General features: G+C 44.9%; 1 protein-coding gene across 6 annotated transcripts in view; it reads left to right on the top strand.

Annotated features, from left to right (window-relative positions):
• The window catches only part of LANCL2 (LanC like glutathione S-transferase 2), a 55,824-nt gene that overhangs the window by 35,995 nt on the left and 1,359 nt on the right, over window positions 1-18,470 (top strand). For all 6 annotated transcript variants that reach the window (XM_005287317.5, XM_008169656.4, XM_065583862.1 and 3 more), the window contains 3 exons: window positions 10,037-10,219; window positions 12,204-12,380; window positions 15,541-15,613. In XM_005287317.5, the coding sequence (XP_005287374.2) occupies window positions 10,037-10,219; window positions 12,204-12,380; window positions 15,541-15,613 (433 nt within the window). The remainder of the gene's footprint in view (window positions 1-10,036; window positions 10,220-12,203; window positions 12,381-15,540; window positions 15,614-18,470) is intronic.

The following is an 18,470-nucleotide window of genomic DNA, read 5'->3' as shown; positions in this document are numbered from 1 at the left end:
ACTTTCCCTCTTTCCGGCACCTCAAATGCCATCCCTCCCAGGTCCCACAGTGACTCTCAAAGGCGAAGCTGACATTTGAAGACAAGCTGCACATGCCTCATCTTCATATTAGTGATGAGATCTGGAAATAATTTCAGCAAATGTCATTGTACAACATTGTGGCTATTGGGCTGCAAAGTCTAATTTATGCCCCTCGCTCTACTTTCCAAAGGTGCTGGCAGTCTTTGTTGTGCCTCAAGTAATATCAAGTTTCTTATCTGCTCATACAGAGCACCCTTTTCCCCCGCAAAGTGTAAGGAATTTGTTTCCTTTCAGTCTAAGAGTGCCATAATTTACTGTGCCCTCTCCTTGACCTCCCACTCTTCCTCCTCAAGAAAACACTTTTTCCCAACAAGTTTCTGCATCTTTTCTTGCTCCCCTTTTCCTCCCCTGTTTCTCCCCGCCACCATTGACCCTCCTACTAACATCCCCTCCCTTAGGAAAATCACCATGTCTTTCCAGCCCTTTCCTCTTTCTTTGCTGTTTCAGGTGGTTAATTAGCAGAAATAATTCTGTCAAATACTGCTGGTTGTAAGTGGCAACTACTCTGATCATAAATCTAGGCAGAATTGTAATTTCTTCCTCTCTAAGATTGCTGCTTTTGACTATTATCACAAAACCTACTTGTACATTCTAAGGTTTATGCCTTTTCATTGACCATTAAACGTTGTGACTCACTCAGAGTTGAGTCCCTTCCTGCAGAAGGAACAAGATATGTGGGCTTTTACCAATACTAGGAGAACTTTTTGGCAAAGAACTTAGGAGTTTTTTATTTCTTTAATTATAATCCTACTTTGTTATCACTGCCTGTGATCTGAGGATCTCTAGCCCTTTACAAACAGTTCCTTGCAACACCACTGTGAGGTTAGTAAGTATTATTATACCTATTTATAGCTGGATGAGCCAAGGCACAGCCGTGTTAAGTAGTAGCAAGCCCCAGCAGATATGAGCCAGGAATCTCAAGGCCAAGTCCCCTCCTCTAATCATTAAATAAACTCTTTCCCTCCATCTAACAGTTCTTAGCTAATTAGTAAGTTTGTGTCTTTAATAACCACTCTATTTATTATTTGTATTGGCCCATTTTGCTTGGTCCTGTCCAAATGCAGAACAAAAAGACAGCCCCTCTCCCAGAGAGCTTATGATCTCAGGCCAGGACTAATCTACAAAGTTCTGTCGGCATAGCTGTGTCGTTCAGAGGCATGGAAAGACAATGCCCTGTAGCTAACGTTGCTATGCCAATGAAGCCCCCAGTACAGACACAACTGTGCCCACGGAAGAGTGCTTCAGTTGGAATAGCAAATGTTGCTTGGTGAGGTGGTGTTACTATGCCGACAGAGAAACTCCTGTCAGCATACGTTGTCTACCATGGGGCTCTGCTGGTTCTTTTTTAGTTCCTGCTGTATCTGTGCTAAGGACAGTAATTCTTCCCAGTTACTAGCTTGGTGCCATTGTTGTGGTCTGAGTGAAACAACATTCTATAGAAACACGGGTCCTATCATTGGCACTTAACTTTAAAAGAAAGGTCAACTTAAATTAAAGTTGATTTTGCACAGACCTAAATGGGAGCACAAGCAAGGAAAGAGAGGTGTAAAAAATCTCACTCCGCAGGTGTATCCCTGCATGAGGACGGAATACAGTTGCACTGAGGTAGTACAAGGACTACACACTGCTGGCGCAATCAAAAGGTGGTCCAGTGGCTACACTCCCCCTGTGCACAACTTGAGGCTGTGTGTCTAAGGCCATGTCTACACTAGCAACTTATGTCAACTCAACTTATGTTGGCATACAGCTGCCGCAGTAAGCACATCATTTGTGCGCGTGCATGCTTGTCTCCTTACGTCAGCGTGCTGTATCTATGCAGAGTGCGGTGCACCATGAGAAGGTATACCAGTGTGTAACTCTTCACCATCCAATGCACTGTCTTTTAGGAAGCTTTGGCAATGCATGATGAGGCTGAAACAAGTTGTGCCAGGGTAACTGGGAGCTTGGGGTCAACTTGCCAGTCTGCAACTGTCTCCATCCCATAACGTCATCTGTATCTCCATAATTTTTGCGTTTTTCCCCCCCCCACCCCTCCAAAATCCCACAAACCCGCATGGCTGTTCTCGATGTCTGTCCTCTCTGACAAAAACATGGAGCCTGCACAGCTCTGCTCTATTGTCATAGCATTGCAAGCACAGGGCACGTGATCCCGCAGTATTTGCAGAGCCATGGGGAACATGACGATTCCTTGGAGGACATATTGCTATGGGAAATGGCAAGAACCAATTCAAGGTTGTTGGTGGGATTCACGGTGGAACACCGTTCTGGGCCTGAGAAAGAAGCACTGGCTAGTGGGATCACATCATAATGCAGGTTTGGGATGATGAGCAGAGGCACAGAACTTTCGGATAAGCAAGGCCATATTCCTGGATCTGTGTACAGAGTTTGCCCCCTGCCCTCTAGCTCAGCGACACCAAAATGAGAGCTGCACTGATAGTGGAGAAACGGGTGGTGATCGCAGAGTGGAAACTTGAAACTCCAGATTGCTATTTGTCAGTTGGGACTCAATTTGGAGTTGGGAAATCCATCATGGAGGCTATGGTCATGCAGGTGTGCAGGGCTCTTAATTGTCTGCTGCTACGCAGGACTGTGACTCTTGGCAATGTGCAGGACATAATGGATGGATTTGCAGCAGTGGGGTTCCCGAACTGTGATAGAGCAATAAACAGAATACATACCACTATTTTGACACCAGACCACCTTGCCACAGAGTACATCAACAGAAAGGGCTACTTTTCTATGGTTATGCAAGTGCTGGTGGATCACCGGAGATGTTTCTCTGACTCTGGCTGGTCTGGGAAGGTGCACAATGCTTGCATTGTTAAGAATACAGGACTGTTCAGAAAGCTACAAGAAGGGACTCTCTTTCCGGACTGGTGGATTACCATTGGCAATGTTGAAATGCCTATAGTGATCCTGGGTAACCCAGCCTACCCCTTGCTGCCCTGGCTCATCAAGCCGTACATCGGCCACCTCGACGCCACCAAGGAAAGCTTCCACTATTGGCTCAGCAGGTGCAGAATGACACACGAACGTGCCTTTGGTTGTTTGAAGGGACGCGGACATTGTTTATTCACAAGATTGAGCCTCAATGAGAAAAATATCCCAATGGTTACAGCTGCCTGCTGTGTCCTGCGTAATATCTGTGAAGGAAAGGGGGGAAAGTTTCCACAGGGGTGGAGGGCAGAAGTGGAGCAGCTTGCTGCTGAATTTGAACAGCCAGATACAAGGGCTATTAGAAGAGCTCAACGTGGAGCTTATACGGCTCAGGGAGGCTTTGAAAGACCATTTTAATAGTGAGCCAGAGTAGTGGGTGGTAGTGTGCTCTACCTGGCCCTGCTCTTTTTTTGGCACGATATGTATTGTGTGATTATTGCTGTACGTGTAGAGATATTACATTATCAGTGCACCTATTACTTTTTTCTTTTTTGGTGAATGATCTTGTGCGTTAAGTGACACTGTGCAGTAACAGGTAATTGGTTGCTTTCAGAACTGATGAGCACTAGCCAGCATATGCTGTGAACTAATAAAGATGAATTATGTTCTAAATAATAGAATTTTATTCTGTAACAAAATCAGTGCAAAAACATCCCAGGCAATTTAAAAACAAATATATTAAAAACATAGTAAAACTCAATCAATTAAGAGAAAAGAACTTATGAAGGGGAAATAACATTCACATCCATTCCAGCTACACATACACTGACCTGTGAAAGTCATGGTTGGTATATGTGAAGCTGTGATTCTTTTAATGTTCTCCAGGAAGGAGTGGTGGGGGTTGTGCATAGACCTGTAAGGCCACGTAGAATGTTGGGGGTTTGTAGGGAGGTCCCAATACTGAGTTCTGGGCTGCAGAGGGAGGTGAGCACGGGATTGTTGAACCTGCAGGTCCACCAGAGTCTACAGCAGTGGTTTCCAACCTTTTTACACCCAAGATCACTTTTTGAATTTAAGGGCAATCCAAGATCTGCCCCACCCCACTCACTCCATCCCACCCCCCACCCCCGTTGCTTGCTCTCCCTCACCCACTTTCACCGGGCTGGGGCAGGAGTTTGGGACGGGGTGTGGGCTCTGGGCTGGGGCCGAGGGGTTTGTAGTGTGGGAGGGGGCTCTGGGTTGAGCTTGGGGCAGGGGGGCAGAAGGGGTGAAGGGTGCAAGCTTTGGGAGGGAGTTTGGGTGCAGGAGGAGGCTCCGGGCTGGGGCAGAGTGTTGGGGTGCTGGCTCTGGGAGGGGGGTCAGCTGACACGGGGTATGGGGGGCTGGCTCCGGGAGGCTGCAGGTTGGGTGGTGGAAGAGAAATGCTGGGCCAGCATAGCTGGGCCTGCTGTACTCATGCTACACTTGGTCTTAATGCTGCAGAGCCATTCAGAACCTGCCCATTGAAGGGGGCGGCGCTTACGTTGGGCGGTCCCGGTCCCACGCTGCTCCTGGAAGGGACCAATGCAACTCTGTGCGCCATCACTCTGTGCAGATACTGCCCCCGCAGCTCCCATTGGCCACAGTTCCCTGTTTCTGCCCAATAGGAGCTGCGGTGGCCATGCTTGCAGGCAGGAGCAGTGCATGGAGACCCCTTCTCCCCTCCACCATCCCCGCCCCCGGGGCTGCGCTGGCCGCTTCTGGGAGCGGCTTGGGGCTGGGGCAGGCAGAGAGCCTGTCTTAGCGGCAGCTCCACTGCACCATTGGAGACCGCAATTGACTGGGAGAGTCTCCAAGATCGACCAGTAGATCGCAATTGACATTGGTGATCACTGGTTTACAGCATCTGTATTTTGCTGCCTGAGATGTCCCATTATGTCCTGGTACAGCTCCCTCTCCTTTTCCTGTGCCTTTCTCCTCTCTACCCTATCCTTTTCCAGGCTGTCTGCAATGTTCATCCTCCAGGCCCTGTGCTTGCTGTCTGATGCAGCATTGGCCCGCGGGATCTCATTGAACATGTCACCTTGAGTCCTCTCCTTTCTCCTCCTTATCTGGCCCAGGCATTCTGTGGAGGGGGAGACCCTGAAGGCTGCAATTCGCTATGAAAGCGCAACTTCTGTTTGGGATTGCTTGTGCGTGGCACCAGTCACAGCCCTGGCCATGGTGAGTGTGGCCCACTGAGGGTTGGGGAAATGAGGGAATTGCTCAGTTGCATGATTCTAGTAGCGTAGGGCAGGGGCACTGGATACTGGCACCGTTTTGCACAGGTGGTGATTTTAGCTATGCCTCACTCCGGAGGGTAACAAAGGTAGAGAGCACAACTGCTGCTGGCGTCCTGAAGCTGCTTGGGTCTGTGTGTGCTGCTAGCCCATGTACTGCCGTGGTGCTGCTGAAGTTATCACTGAGTAGTGTAGGAAGGCAGCCTTCCCTAGAAACCTTTGGCAGAGGATTGCAGAATACCCCCATGGAAGTTTCATTGAGATCTCTCTGGAGGATTCCTGGGACATCTCTGTGCATGTAAACAAACTGCTCTGCCTGCCCCCTGCCTAACTCTAGAACAGGGATTCTCAAACTGGGGGTTGGGACCCCTCAGGGGGTCACGAGGTCATTACATGGGGGTCGCGAGCTGTCAATCTCCACCCCAAACCCTGCTTGCCTCCAGCATTTATAATGGTGTTAAATATATTTAAAAGGGTGTTTAATTTATTGGGGGGGGGGTCGCACTCAGAGGCTTATGATGTGAAAGGGGTCACCAGTAAAAGAAGTTTGAGACCCACTGCTCTAGATGGAATGAAAAGCAGACAGCAACCCTACCTCTCTCGGTTGTACCACTATCTCTTCCAGCACGAGTAAATTAATGAAGGGTCCAAAGATGTATCCTGCTTCTTTGGGGGTGCCAGCCCTGTAACTGAATATCTACACACTTACGCGTGGTTCCTTCCCCTGCTTTGGGTTCATCCATGCTTGACTGGCTGGACTGAGGTGGAGTCAAAAACAGATCCTGGTTTGCTGTACAGCTGGATCCCCCCCAATTGCCTGTTCCCCGTACTCCTCCTCTTCTTCATCTGCCACCATCTCCTCCTCCTCCTCGCTGTTCGCAGCAGAGGCCTTTGACTCTGGCTCACTGGCGGTATCCGCAGTGCTGTTGGGGGTGGTGGAGTCTCTGCCAAGTCTGAGCATGCAGCTCTTTGTAAATGCATCTGGTCTGCAGCTCGGCCCCAGATCGATTGTTGGTCTCCCTGGCCTTGTGATATGCCTGCCGCAGTTCCTTGGCTTTCATGCAGCACTGCTGCCGGTCTCTGTTAGACCCCTTCTCCTGCATCCCCCCGATCAATCTGCTCATAGATGTTGACGTTTTTGTGCCTGGTTTGGAGCTGTGCCCGCACAGCCTCCTCTCCCCAGAGGCCCAGGTGATCCAGTATCTCCTGTCTACTCCAGCCAGATGTGTGTCTGGAGTGTGTAGCCAGCATGGTCAGCTGGGCAGTTGCATATAACAGTGGAGAGCTGGATTGCCCCAGCTGGGCAATCACGAAAAGGAATTTCAAAAATTCATAGGGCTTTAAAGGGGAAGGAATGCGTTTCCAGTTTCTGTGACCCCGACAGCAGAATTCACAATGGTGACCAGAGATGGCATTGTGGGATAGCTGCTGGAGGACAGTTAAGGTCGCCTTAAGTAACTTAGTGTCTACACTAAGTACATTGATGGTAGCTCTATGCCACTCAGAGGGGTGGTGTTCTTAAGTAGGCATGACAGGGCACTTACATCCATGGGAGCCTAAGTTAAGTGTAGACACATGCACAGCTAGGTTGATGTAACCTGCCTTGCATTGATCTAACTGTGTTGTGTAGACAGTGCCTAAGGCACGGTTGCTACCAGAGCTCCTGCCTTCTATCACAGGCACTGATTAGCCCTAAGATTCTTGACTGGAAAGTCATTTCTGTAGCACTGCAGCACCATCTAGATCTAGTTGTGAATCTCCACTCACTCAAAAGTTTCTCTTCTCTCTGGGAATTCATCATGGAATCCCTGTCATTTGAAGAGTTTAAAGAACAGGTTAGAGAGACACCTGTCAGGTATGATCTAGAGCAGTGGTTCTTAACGTGTTTACCATCGTGGGCTGCATATGCAGGTCTCTGTTATGTGGGCTGCATCTACACAATAGAGATACTACCTGTACATCTACAAAAAAAATAGGTTTCGTATTTGTTATCCGACAGCATTATGATTCAAATTGATATAGGGCCTTTCATTTCAACACTGGCAAATGTCTACGAAGAGCATTTTAAATTAGCAAAAAAAGTCAAAACATTAACTGTTCAAATTAATTAATGTACTGTAAGGTTTGCATGGCAGGGTGTATTGCCCTCCTCGCTTCTATGCTGCTGCTGGTGGCGTGGCTGGGCTGAGCACCCGGAGAGCGCAGCTGTGGAACCTGTCTGTAAAGATGGGGAGCCCTGCATGGTGCGGAGTGCCTCCCCAGTATCTAGAGACCCCAGCGCTGTGCTGGCACACATGCCTGCCCTGCAGAGACAGGATGCCCTGTTTGGGGCAGAATAGCCTCTCTAGGGACTGTTCTTTCCAGCCCCGCACCTAGGGACTGCCTCACATGCACCTAGCTCTCCACCTAGGGACTGTGCCTTAATATCTAGCCCCCCATCCAGGGACTGCCCCCAGCCACCAGTTCCCTACCATCAGCTGCAACCCCCTTCTGCAGTCCTAGCTCCCTGACCCTTCCCCCTCTCTCTCCTCCCCCCCCCCCCCCCCGCACCATGCCCACTGGTCTCTTACCTCCACTGCAGGTAGCTCAGCTGTGCCGCCTGCCCTGCCCACTTGCCGCTGTGGTCCTAGTGCTAGGGAGCCTGCTCCAGCCAGAGTCACTGGACTTGTAATCCTGTGGCATGGGGGGGCACTGAGCACCCTGGTCTCCTGCTGATGCTACTGGGTCTGATCCTGCTGGGGGTGTGGGGCTGACACCGCTGGGCCTGAATTTGCACCCCTTCTCCCCCATCACCTCAGTGCCCGGGGCAGGTGCCCCTCCCATCCGACCGTAGTTACAGTCCTGAGGATATCGCATGGGCTACAGCTGTGTGCTGATTAGGCCTGAGTTGAGATCGGCTGGTCTAGAGATATTTAATCCTGCCTTAGTGCAGGGGGTTAGATTAGATGACCTCTCAAGGTCCCTTCCAGCCCTACATTTCTGTGCTTTTCTAGAGAGCTGATGGATTTATGTAAGTACCTGTGATTAATGGTGAAACAATAATGTCCCCCACTGATAGCACAGTAGCTGACTTTGGTACTTATAACTAACTAGGCCAGCAAAGTAAACATTCCTCCTCTGACATAAGAAAAAAACCAAGTAAACAGATATTGCAGTTTCAAGGTGAACATATTTGAAAGCCGTAGATGTTTAAAGTCTTCTCCTTTGGCTCTAGGAGTGTGAATATGCAGCGGGGTGCTGTCCTATTAAATGCAGATCTGCAGAAGCACTGTAATAAAATTGAGCACAGTGGGCAATAATTTAAAAAAACTGATGAGGTCCCGGTCACTGACTCAATTACGGGGTTCCTGCTACGCCCAAGGCTTTCAGGAATTTCAGAGATCATGTGGGCTTGGAAAAGAATAGAGCCTTATTGTGGAAAAATCCCATAAAGTAGGTGGGAGGGGAGATGAATGTTAATTAGGAACACCTGCAAACCCCACAATGTACTTACTAATTAAGTATAAAGGTATTGGTATCAGCACTTCACCTAGAAGTGGGCATGCAACTCAGTGGGTATAGTCTCTTCTATGGCAAGAATGTAAATCCTATTAACATTAATGCGAAGTCATGGGGAGTATCTAGGGGTTGAATGGTTTCAGAGTGGTAGCCATGTTAGTCTATATCAGCAAAAAGAATGAGGCGTACTTGTGGCACCTTAGAGACTAACAAATTTATTTGGGCATAAGCTTTCGTGGGCTAAAACCCATTTCATCCGATGCATGCAGTGGAAAATACAGTAGGAAGATGTATACATACACACGGAGAACATGAAAAAATGGGTGTTGCCATACCAACTATAACGAGACTAATCAATTAAAGTGGGCTATTTGATTAGTCTCGTTGGTATGGCAACACCCATTTTTTTTCATGTTCTCTGTGTGTGTGTATATATGGCTTCCTACTGTATTTTCTACTGCATGCATCCGATTAAATGAGTTTTAGCCCACGAAAGCTTATGCCCAAATAAATTTGTTAGTCTTTAAGGTGCCACAAGTACTCCTGTTCTTTTAGGGGAAGAATAGGATTTTTCAAAGATATTTAGGTGCCTAAAGATTCACAAATGCACCTACTAGGATTTTCAAAAGCACTTATCTGCAACACTGGGCGCCTAAATAAATATTGAAAATCTGGTCCTTGATGTCTGTCTTCTGGATGTGATTCTTCCCAACCGACTGTTGGGCTGACACTGTTAGATCCTGCCACTCAGTTTGTTTACTTTCTTCAGCTGTCCATAGGTTTAGGAAGCTTTACTTATGATGAAAATACTTTACCGTCATAAACATTTAGAAAGATGGGACACTGGCCACAACAGTACTCTGCTAGCTGCCTTATGAGGGACACCTCCGCTCAGGGAAACATGCCAGGTTTGTATTTCATGCAGTTAGGCCATTGTTTTAAAACCACACTGGGCTTGTATATCTTTTGTCTTCAAGTGTCTGTTATAAATAACCAAACCGCCTTCCTCCTTAAGTGCTCTCTTGTGATGTAAGGCATTGATAGAGGTCTAGGAGTCTTGAAACTTGTGTTCTATTCCAGTTCTGCCACAGTTATCCTGGGTCCCCTTGATGTAAGTCACCCAACATGCCTCAATTTGTCCATCTGTAGAAAGGGGATAATGCTGCTTTTCATAAGGATATTGTGAGGCTAAATTAATGAAATGCTTATAAAGAGTTTTGAGATTTGTACATGGAATTTTCTACGTATGAGAATTTGTTTATGCAAAATCGAATGGACAGAGTAAAGAACTGCATTTTAATATGTGATTATTTTGTTCTTAGCCAGTTTCAAATGTGGATCAGGAGACCCTGACAGAGCTGGTGAAACCGAGCATTGACTATGTACGTCATAAAAAATTCAGATCTGGGAACTATCCATCATCATTAAGCAATGAAACGGATAGACTAGTCCACTGGTGCCATGGTGCCCCAGGAGTTATCCACATGTTAATGCAAGCTTATAAGGTAAGTCTTTCTCTTATACATGTGCATGCACATCCTCAGGCGTCCGTATGTCTACAGAAGTAATTTTTGATCTTTGGGCTCCTAGTTTTGAAATCTTGGTCTGTAATCTTTGAGTCTTTATTCAGAATGTTAAAGGTGTCTTTAATTTTAAAAATCAATATCTCTAAACCACCTTTTACTTTAAGGATTGTAGTATTATTAAGATGCATCACTTACTGATGATGTCAGATTACAAAGATCCCAGATGCCTGACAAATATAATGTGTATCCTATCACAGTAATTTAGCACTAGCCTAGTCTTTGTTCCTATGTATCCTCACTGGTTCTGCTGTTGTTTTCAGGTTCCGGAGCTCTGAGTCACAGAACATTAGTAAGCAAGCAGTTTAATTAAATTTATGCAAATTGATTCCTGTTCTTGACAAGCTGCCTTGGCAGGTTCTCTGCTTGGTCTGAGTGGGCTGATGAAAAGCATTCATGGTTATCTGTATAATTATGCGCACTGCTACCTGAAATTTGAACTGTAAACCTCCTAAAGTGTTTCTGAATGCAACAGAAGCCACAGGAGCATGTGCTCTGGAGTGCTCTGAGAGGAAGGGTGATTGGACACTGCAAAAATCCATTTTTCCCTTCCCGCTGTAATGCTTTCTCAGCACAAAATGCTGTATATCTTGAGGAGTTGAGAGGATCAGGAACATTTTTGGTTGGCAGACACTTTTTTGGCCCTACCTTGTCTTTTAAGATGTTCAGGTCACATAATCCGCTTCTTTTTACTTCACAGTCTCCTTTCTTAAAGAGCAATATAAAAAGTAATTGAAGAGATACTTTACAGTATGGAGTACGATCTGTTGACTAAGAGGGATTTAGGTAATGGAAAGTAGCTCCTTGGAAACTAGAACCAATCATCCAGCCTTCAAGTTAAGTCTTGTAACTGGACTGTCCTTGTGTGGTAATAGAGAAGCTGTTCAGATAGTGAGATGTTTTCTCTGCCTTGTTGGTCGAATTTTACAAAGCTCATGAAACTATTTAATTAAAAAAAAAAAAAACCCTCATACTGATGGTACTATTCACTTGCTTAATGACAGCCACTGATAGATCGAGGCTTTATAAACCTCTAAGTATGTCAACCATCCCTTTTTTGATTTACTGCTGATCTGAGTTAGACCAGATAGAGAAGAGCAGAAACTGGCTGCTTAAGACTACAGGTCTCTGGTGTCTCAGTGAAAACCATCTGTTTCATTCCCTGCTTTCCTGATGGACTCCATAACATAACTTTAGATGGAGTTTTGGGTGTAAGTAAAGTCTGCAAGAGTGGGTTCTTGGTGTTTGAAACACAGCTGAAGGTCAGGCTGAGAGGAATGCTTGTATGGTCCCTAGCACAATGGGGCTAGTGCCTCACAGAGCTACTGCAGTACGAACAATGATCTATAGTCAAGATCATTGTTGTGCTTCTGGTAAAGAGGCAAATGCCATACTGGGTAATATGAAATGTAAAGCATTTCTTTGACAGCGTTTCAATGTAGAAACAGGGAGGACCTGCCCTTGGCCAGAAGTCACCATGACCTCAACCAGAAGGCTTGGGGCTGAAACCCGTTGTGCCCCCATCTGTTACATGAATCTAATTAGAATAACCCTTTTGTATTTCAAGTTTAAATCAAACACAGTCACAATTTGGAGGAGGGGGGAGTAGTGAAAAAAGGAGAGTGAGAACTCTTGATAGATGATAAATGTGAACTATAGAGAGAATCTAGAATTTAAGATACGGATCTTGTGTTTTCTTTTGATCATGCTTTCAGATTCATAAAGTCCTCTTAATTTTTTTTTATCCTGCACAGGAGGGGAAGCAGTCTGGTAAGAGAGGAAAATTATTGCTGTGGTGGGTGGATTATAAATAGCTAGAGAACAGATGAAACTTGCCGCATTCTCCACTCCCTTTTTCTGTTGCTGGGTAGGTTGGTTGAATTTGAGTGTTTTTCTTATTCCATAGAGCTTTAAAGAGGATAAATATTTGAAGGATGCCATGGACTGCAGTGATGTCATCTGGCAGAGAGGTTTGCTGAGGAAAGGGTATGGAATCTGCCATGGGACCGCTGGCAATGGCTACTCCTTCTTATCTCTCTATCACCTAACTGAGGACAAAAAGTATCTCTACCGGGCTTGCAAGGTGGGATTTACTGTATTGCTTCTTCTCTGCTGGCTACAGTCGTATGAATTTCTGTGTGATTAATTGCAAACATCACATACCCTAATATAATAAAAAGGAATAATATTTCTATGCTACCTGTAACTTTTATTTAATTCTCAAAATGTAGGGAGTGTTTAGAATCAGAAATAGGAGTGGCCTGACCTGGTCTAAACGTAGCTAACCCGTGTTCTATTGTGATATTAAAAATATACTATAAGTATTCCCTTGCGATATCCGCTACGGGATACAGTGACTGTTCAGTGGTCTGTAATGATTATACTTTGGTTCATTGGCTTTCACACTAGTTGTTACCTGGGGGTTCTAGAACTCTGAATCGCATGGATTCAATTTTAATGTATATAAAATTAGCTGATTACTTTTTGCTGGGCCTGAGAGCCCCATGGTCTGAGTACTGCTTTGAGAGCTAATCCTTGCTCTGACATATTGCTTCCTTTGTGATCTTGGGAAAGTCATCTGAGCTGTGTGCCTCTGTTTTCTTATCTCACCAGAGTGTTATGAGCCTTAACTCGCTGAAGTTAATTAGACAACCGTAGACCTTTCTGTATAGTCTGAGACTATTTAAAATACTTCAACAGGAAATTTGAAAAATAGTCTCCCAACTGTCTTCAAATCAGCAGTGGCCATCTGTACAGAGGCTGTGTGGATTCCGATCATTTCACTGTGGAACAGTTGAAAGTTTTAAAACTGTTGGCTTTCTGTTTGCTTGTATCCTCTGATATTTACTGTAGTGCCCAGCAAGCCAGAGGCCTAGCTGGTATCAGACCTCAGGACTTCCTGTCTTCCAGCTCTGGATTCGTCCAGGGAAGCAGCATGATTTGAAGGAGAGTGGCATTAGAGATGTAGATCTAAACAATTGTATAAATCACTAGCAGTCAGGTAGCATAGGTAATGTCTGTAGGTCAATCTGTCTTGACCAGGTCTAACGCAATCTATTTTAGGTAATTTATATGGCCTCCATCACCATAGTGTCTGAGTGCCTCACAATCCTTCAGTGTTTTTAAGAACATAAGAACAGCCATATTGGGTCAGATCAATGGTCCATCTAGCACAATATCCTGATTTCCAGCAGTGGCCAGAGCCTGATGCTTCAGAGGGAATGAACAGAACAGGGCAATTAACGAGCAATCCACTCCCCTGTCATCCAGTCCCAATTTCTGGCAGTCGCTGGCTTAGGGACACTCAGAGCATGGGGTTGCATCCCTGACCATCTAGGCTAATTGCCATTGGTGGACCCTATCCTCCTTGAAATTATCCAGTTCTTTTTTGAGCCCAGTTATAGTTTTGGCCTTCACAACATCCCCTGGCAACAAGCTCCACAGGTTGATTGTGCATTGTGTAAAGAGGGCCTTGTGTATCTGGGACTGTTGAAATTTTTTTTCTGCTGAATAAAATTGTACAATATAAAATGGAAAGACTAAGTAATGATCAGAGGTAGATGGTGCCTCCACCCCTTTAGTCACCTAATTAGCAGCGTGAAACAGAATCTCAGTGAGGGTAAAAGCATTTTTAACACAAACGGAATTTTTGAAGTCAGAAAGTCCTTCTGGGTGGAAACTAGATGGCTCCCTAAGCTGCTTTCTTGATGAACATGCCTGCCTGGCTTTCTCTCTTCCCGCCCTCTTTCCTCCCCCCCCCATCCCCCTGACTTGGAGCCAGGAACTTTTGATTTATAATCCAGCTCTGATACTGATTCCCCTCAGAGGCTTTCAGCAAGTCACTTAACCTCTGCTTCCATTCCCGGAATAATAATGATACTTTACCTTTCATGGATGCCATGAGAAGTCATTAAGGTTAGAAACACTTTGCAGACAAAAGTCCAGTTCTGCTCTCCATTACGGGGGGAGTAATTTGTAGACTTCAGTGGGAGTCACACCTGCATAACTGAGGGCAGAATTGGGCCTAAAAATTATTTGAGATGAGTACTAATACTTTGTCTCTTTTCTAAAACCATCACCCTCCTCTGACTAAATGAAGGAGTTATTTTTCAGGAATATGTGGGAGGAAGAGGGGTGAGACTTTCCTTTTGCTTCTGATTAATTGATTCTTGGTCTGGTCTCATGGCTATTGTCGGGTGCAGTAGAACCAAACGACAAAAAAATATGCTGTAGCTAGACTCTAGTACAAATGGAGCAATGGTGACCTCTACTGAGAAGGAAAAACTATTCTCTATAAGCCTGTTCAAATTACAGGGGAAATTTGTTTAAATAGTTGCTTTGCAAGACTGTTCCAGTAATAGAGGACTCAGAGCTGAAACATGTTAGAAAAGCAAAGCACATGGAGAGACCAAGGGAGTAGGTGGGATCCACATATGTTGCTTCTGAGAGGCCCATAAAAGAGCTTTTAAACTATCGTTGCTGTTAAAATCTTTCCAAATGCAATTTGCAAGTAATTAATGTTAGCCCAGTACTTGTAGCATTCGGTATACTTTGTATAGGGAATGCTAACTACTGTTAATCAGGCATATGGGAAAACAATACAATTTTAAATGGCGCGCTCTGCCCAGTTGAGGCAGAAAATGGAAAGTTCTTGAAAACAAAAGATTGACAACCTTAATGATCCAACTGATATTTACCATAATGCTCAGGGACGGGTGGACAAAATAAGGTTATTAATGTAATCTTAAATATTCTAAATTGAAGTGCGAGCAATGTAAGGACACAGAAATGTGATTAATGGGCATTACTCATGACCGCAAGGATACATTAGCAGGGAGAGGGAGAAATTGTTGCCATTATGGTGCATTCTCTGCTTGCCCTTCAAATTGACATACAAATATATTCTTGCAGCATTTTTCTTTCCTCTTCTCCCTCCCTCCCCCCCCAGATGTTCAGTGAAAAGTGTAAGTAAAATCTGCCCCGCTAATTAAACTATATCACCATGTAGTGGATTTCAGTTAATCTGCATTTCCAGTTTCCTGAAAACGAATTGAAGTCTTAGCCTAGTTGAGGCAGGACAATTTAATCTTGGATAAAGAGTCCAGTTTGTTTCTCTGCTTGAGCCTCATTGCATTTTCTATATATTAAAAGGTGTCTTTATGTGCTGCTGTCCAGGCTTGTATCGGTATACGTACACATTTAAGCCACTCTGTTTTCCTTTTCTTTTTCCCTCTCTCCCACAGTTTGCAGAGTGGTGTTTAGAGTATGGTGCACATGGATGTCGTATTCCTGACCGACCCTACTCTCTATTTGAAGGTAAAGTATTGTTGCTGCAGTCTGGGTTGTATTAGGAAGGAGGACAATCTTGTGGTAAGGCATGTGACTGGAAGTCAGAAAAACTGTTATGTTTTCCTTTATTGGGGAAAACCTTTTAAAAGCTGCATTCTACAAATTTTCAATATAAAACTGGTGCCACTGGGTATTTGATGATTTATTCATTCGGGGCACTGGTTTATTCATTAATCTGTCCTGTGTTTGGAACCTTTTTGGGTCATAAGCAAGCATGAGTCTGGGCAATTGGATAGTTGTTGTGCATCACAGAACTATCCTATAAATCATAATTACTGAGTGAGCAGCAGACCGGAATCGCAACGGCATTGCAGATTAGTAGTTTGTTTCTTTGACAGAGGCCCGTAAGAAAATTTGTCTGTTGGGCCTGCCTAGGGCCAGACTTAGTTCTATTAGTCCTTTCTTGAGCACCATTATCAACCAAATTCATCCACACAGCTAAAGAAAAGAAATGCCATGTTTTGATTAAAGGCCTTCCTGTGTCACTTAAATATTCTACAACAGTGGTTCTCAAACTAGGGCCGCCGCTTGTTCAGGGAAAGCCCCTGGCGGGCAGGGCTGGTTTGTTTACCTGCTGCATCCGCAGGTTTGGACGATCGCGGCTCCTACTGGCTGCGGTTCGCCACTCCAGGCCATTGGGGGCTGAAAGAAGCGGCGCGGGCCGAGGGACGTGCTGGCCACCCTGCGGACGCAGCAGATAAACCGGCCCGGCCCGCCAGGGGCTTTCCCTGAACAAGCAGCAGCCCTAGTTTGAGAACCACTGTTCTACAATGAACAAGTAGAAAAGTAGAGTTTATATTTTTCTAACGCTCTCTTGTAAATCCTTATCTTTTGTAAACTCAAAACAAAACAATAATCTTCGCCCTTAAAAGCTTAAAAATAGCTTTGCTGTTCTTTGATAGTGAACCTAATGCACCACCTATCACAAGTTTGGGGAATTACAGAGGATTTTATACGGGTGTGTTTTTTAGAATAGTAATGCAATCTAAGGGCTTTTATGTCAGCAGCTGTTATATGCACCTCTTCCAAATGCAGTTGGGGTAAAGAATATGATTATAGTGTTCGTATTTCTGATACGGTGCCCTGAATTAACTGCTGCTTTTTGCAGCATCATGACTATCTTTATATGTAGTGGAAGCAAAGTCACCCTTGGAGTTATTTGTAGAATAGAAACTTAGAAACTCACTGAGAACGTGATGCAGAAAGAAAGCCACTCAGGGCTGTCTAGGGGTTAATGTGACCCGCAGCTACAAAAAATGGAAGTTACAATTTGGAGGAACTTTGCCAAGTTTTTTTTTTTTTTTTCCTCTCTCTCTCACCACATTTTTTCAAGTCTGAGTCAAATTGGCCCTCTCTTGTGCACACATGCGTACACACTCTCTCTCGTGTGTACTCTCTCTCTTTCTGCTAAAGTCACTAGGAGCTGCATGTTCACGTTGTAGGGTGATACTTGGGCCTAGTAGGAAGAGAAGAGTTTTTAATATATTATTTTTTATTGAGCATCCGAGACTCTGAACCAGGAAAACGTTTAAGCATGTCTTTAAGCATATGCTAAAGTTCCATTACTTAAAGTTAAACACATACTTAAGTGCTGTCATGAATCGGGGCCTGTAACTGGGTGGTTAGTGTTACTTTTAAGGAGGGCATTTAAAAATTGTTTTAAGAAGTGGTTAAACTGCAACATTAACAAGATTACATACTATACATCAATAATGACAGAACTCCATTTAGAAAACATTACAGATGTCTTCATAGAATAGCAGTAGCCGCTCTAAAATGCTAAGATTCTTTTATCATTCATGGAATCCAAATTTTACTTGCATTAATACCATGTATTTGTATGAGACCTTGCACAATTGGGCCTCGAGGTTGCTTAGGGCGTCTGGGCACTACCTCCCTGATAACAATAAATATATTAATACCTTGTTTATCCAGTGGTATTGAATTGGTGACATTATGATAAACCAGGGTTCAGAAGTTCAAGAGTTGCTCCGATGGAGACACTGTGACAGGTTACCCCTGGGGTGCCACCTGGAACTGGGGTACTGCTGAGCCCTCTGACCTACCAGCCTGTCACACTGTGCTTCTGTGACAAACTGCAGACACACTCCCGGTCTTACACTTCCACCAGCATACACATAGGTAGGGACACACGCAGCTGCAGTTGCATGCAGGCTCTTTGACTAGTCACTGCAGGTAGCAGCAGTAGAAAGACTACAGCCAAGGTAACTCTCAGCTCCCCAGGCACGCACCCCCTCTGGAGCATAAACCCAAAATGATACTGTCTCGCACTGCACAAGGAACTGTACAGCATAAGCTCATAGTGTTCCCCCCCACACACAATGTGGAGAGGAATATGCAACAGCCCCTCTGAGTTAAGGTTCCTACACACTTCACTCCAAACTCGCTGTTTAGATTAAAACATCAAATAAATTTATTAACTACAAAAGATAGATTAAAAGGGATAGCAAACAGATCAAAGCAGATTACCTAGCAAATAAAGAAAAATGCAACTTAAACTTAATATACTAGATAGATTGGATATGAATAGCAGATTCTCACCTTAACTGATGGTACAGGCAGACTTGTAGATTCTTAAGGCACAGGCTGCATTAGCTTTACAGCTTGGGTTACTCAGGTCTCCATACACAGGCTAGAAATCCCTTTAGCCTGGGTCCAGCACTTCCTCGAGTTCAGTCTTTTTCCTGGGGTGTTTCCAGGAATCTTCTTGTGTGGGGAGGGAAGAACCACAGATGAGGTCATTCCCTGCCTTATATAGCTTTTGCATATGGCAGGAACCTTTTGTTTTAAAACTTGGTTCCCA

This window comes from Chrysemys picta, chromosome 2 (assembly GCF_011386835.1).
Source record: "Chrysemys picta bellii isolate R12L10 chromosome 2, ASM1138683v2, whole genome shotgun sequence".
NCBI classification, from domain to species: domain Eukaryota; kingdom Metazoa; phylum Chordata; order Testudines; family Emydidae; genus Chrysemys; species Chrysemys picta.
The sequence above is the reverse complement of the archived record's forward strand: the minus strand, read 5'-3'. Positions and strand labels throughout refer to the sequence as shown.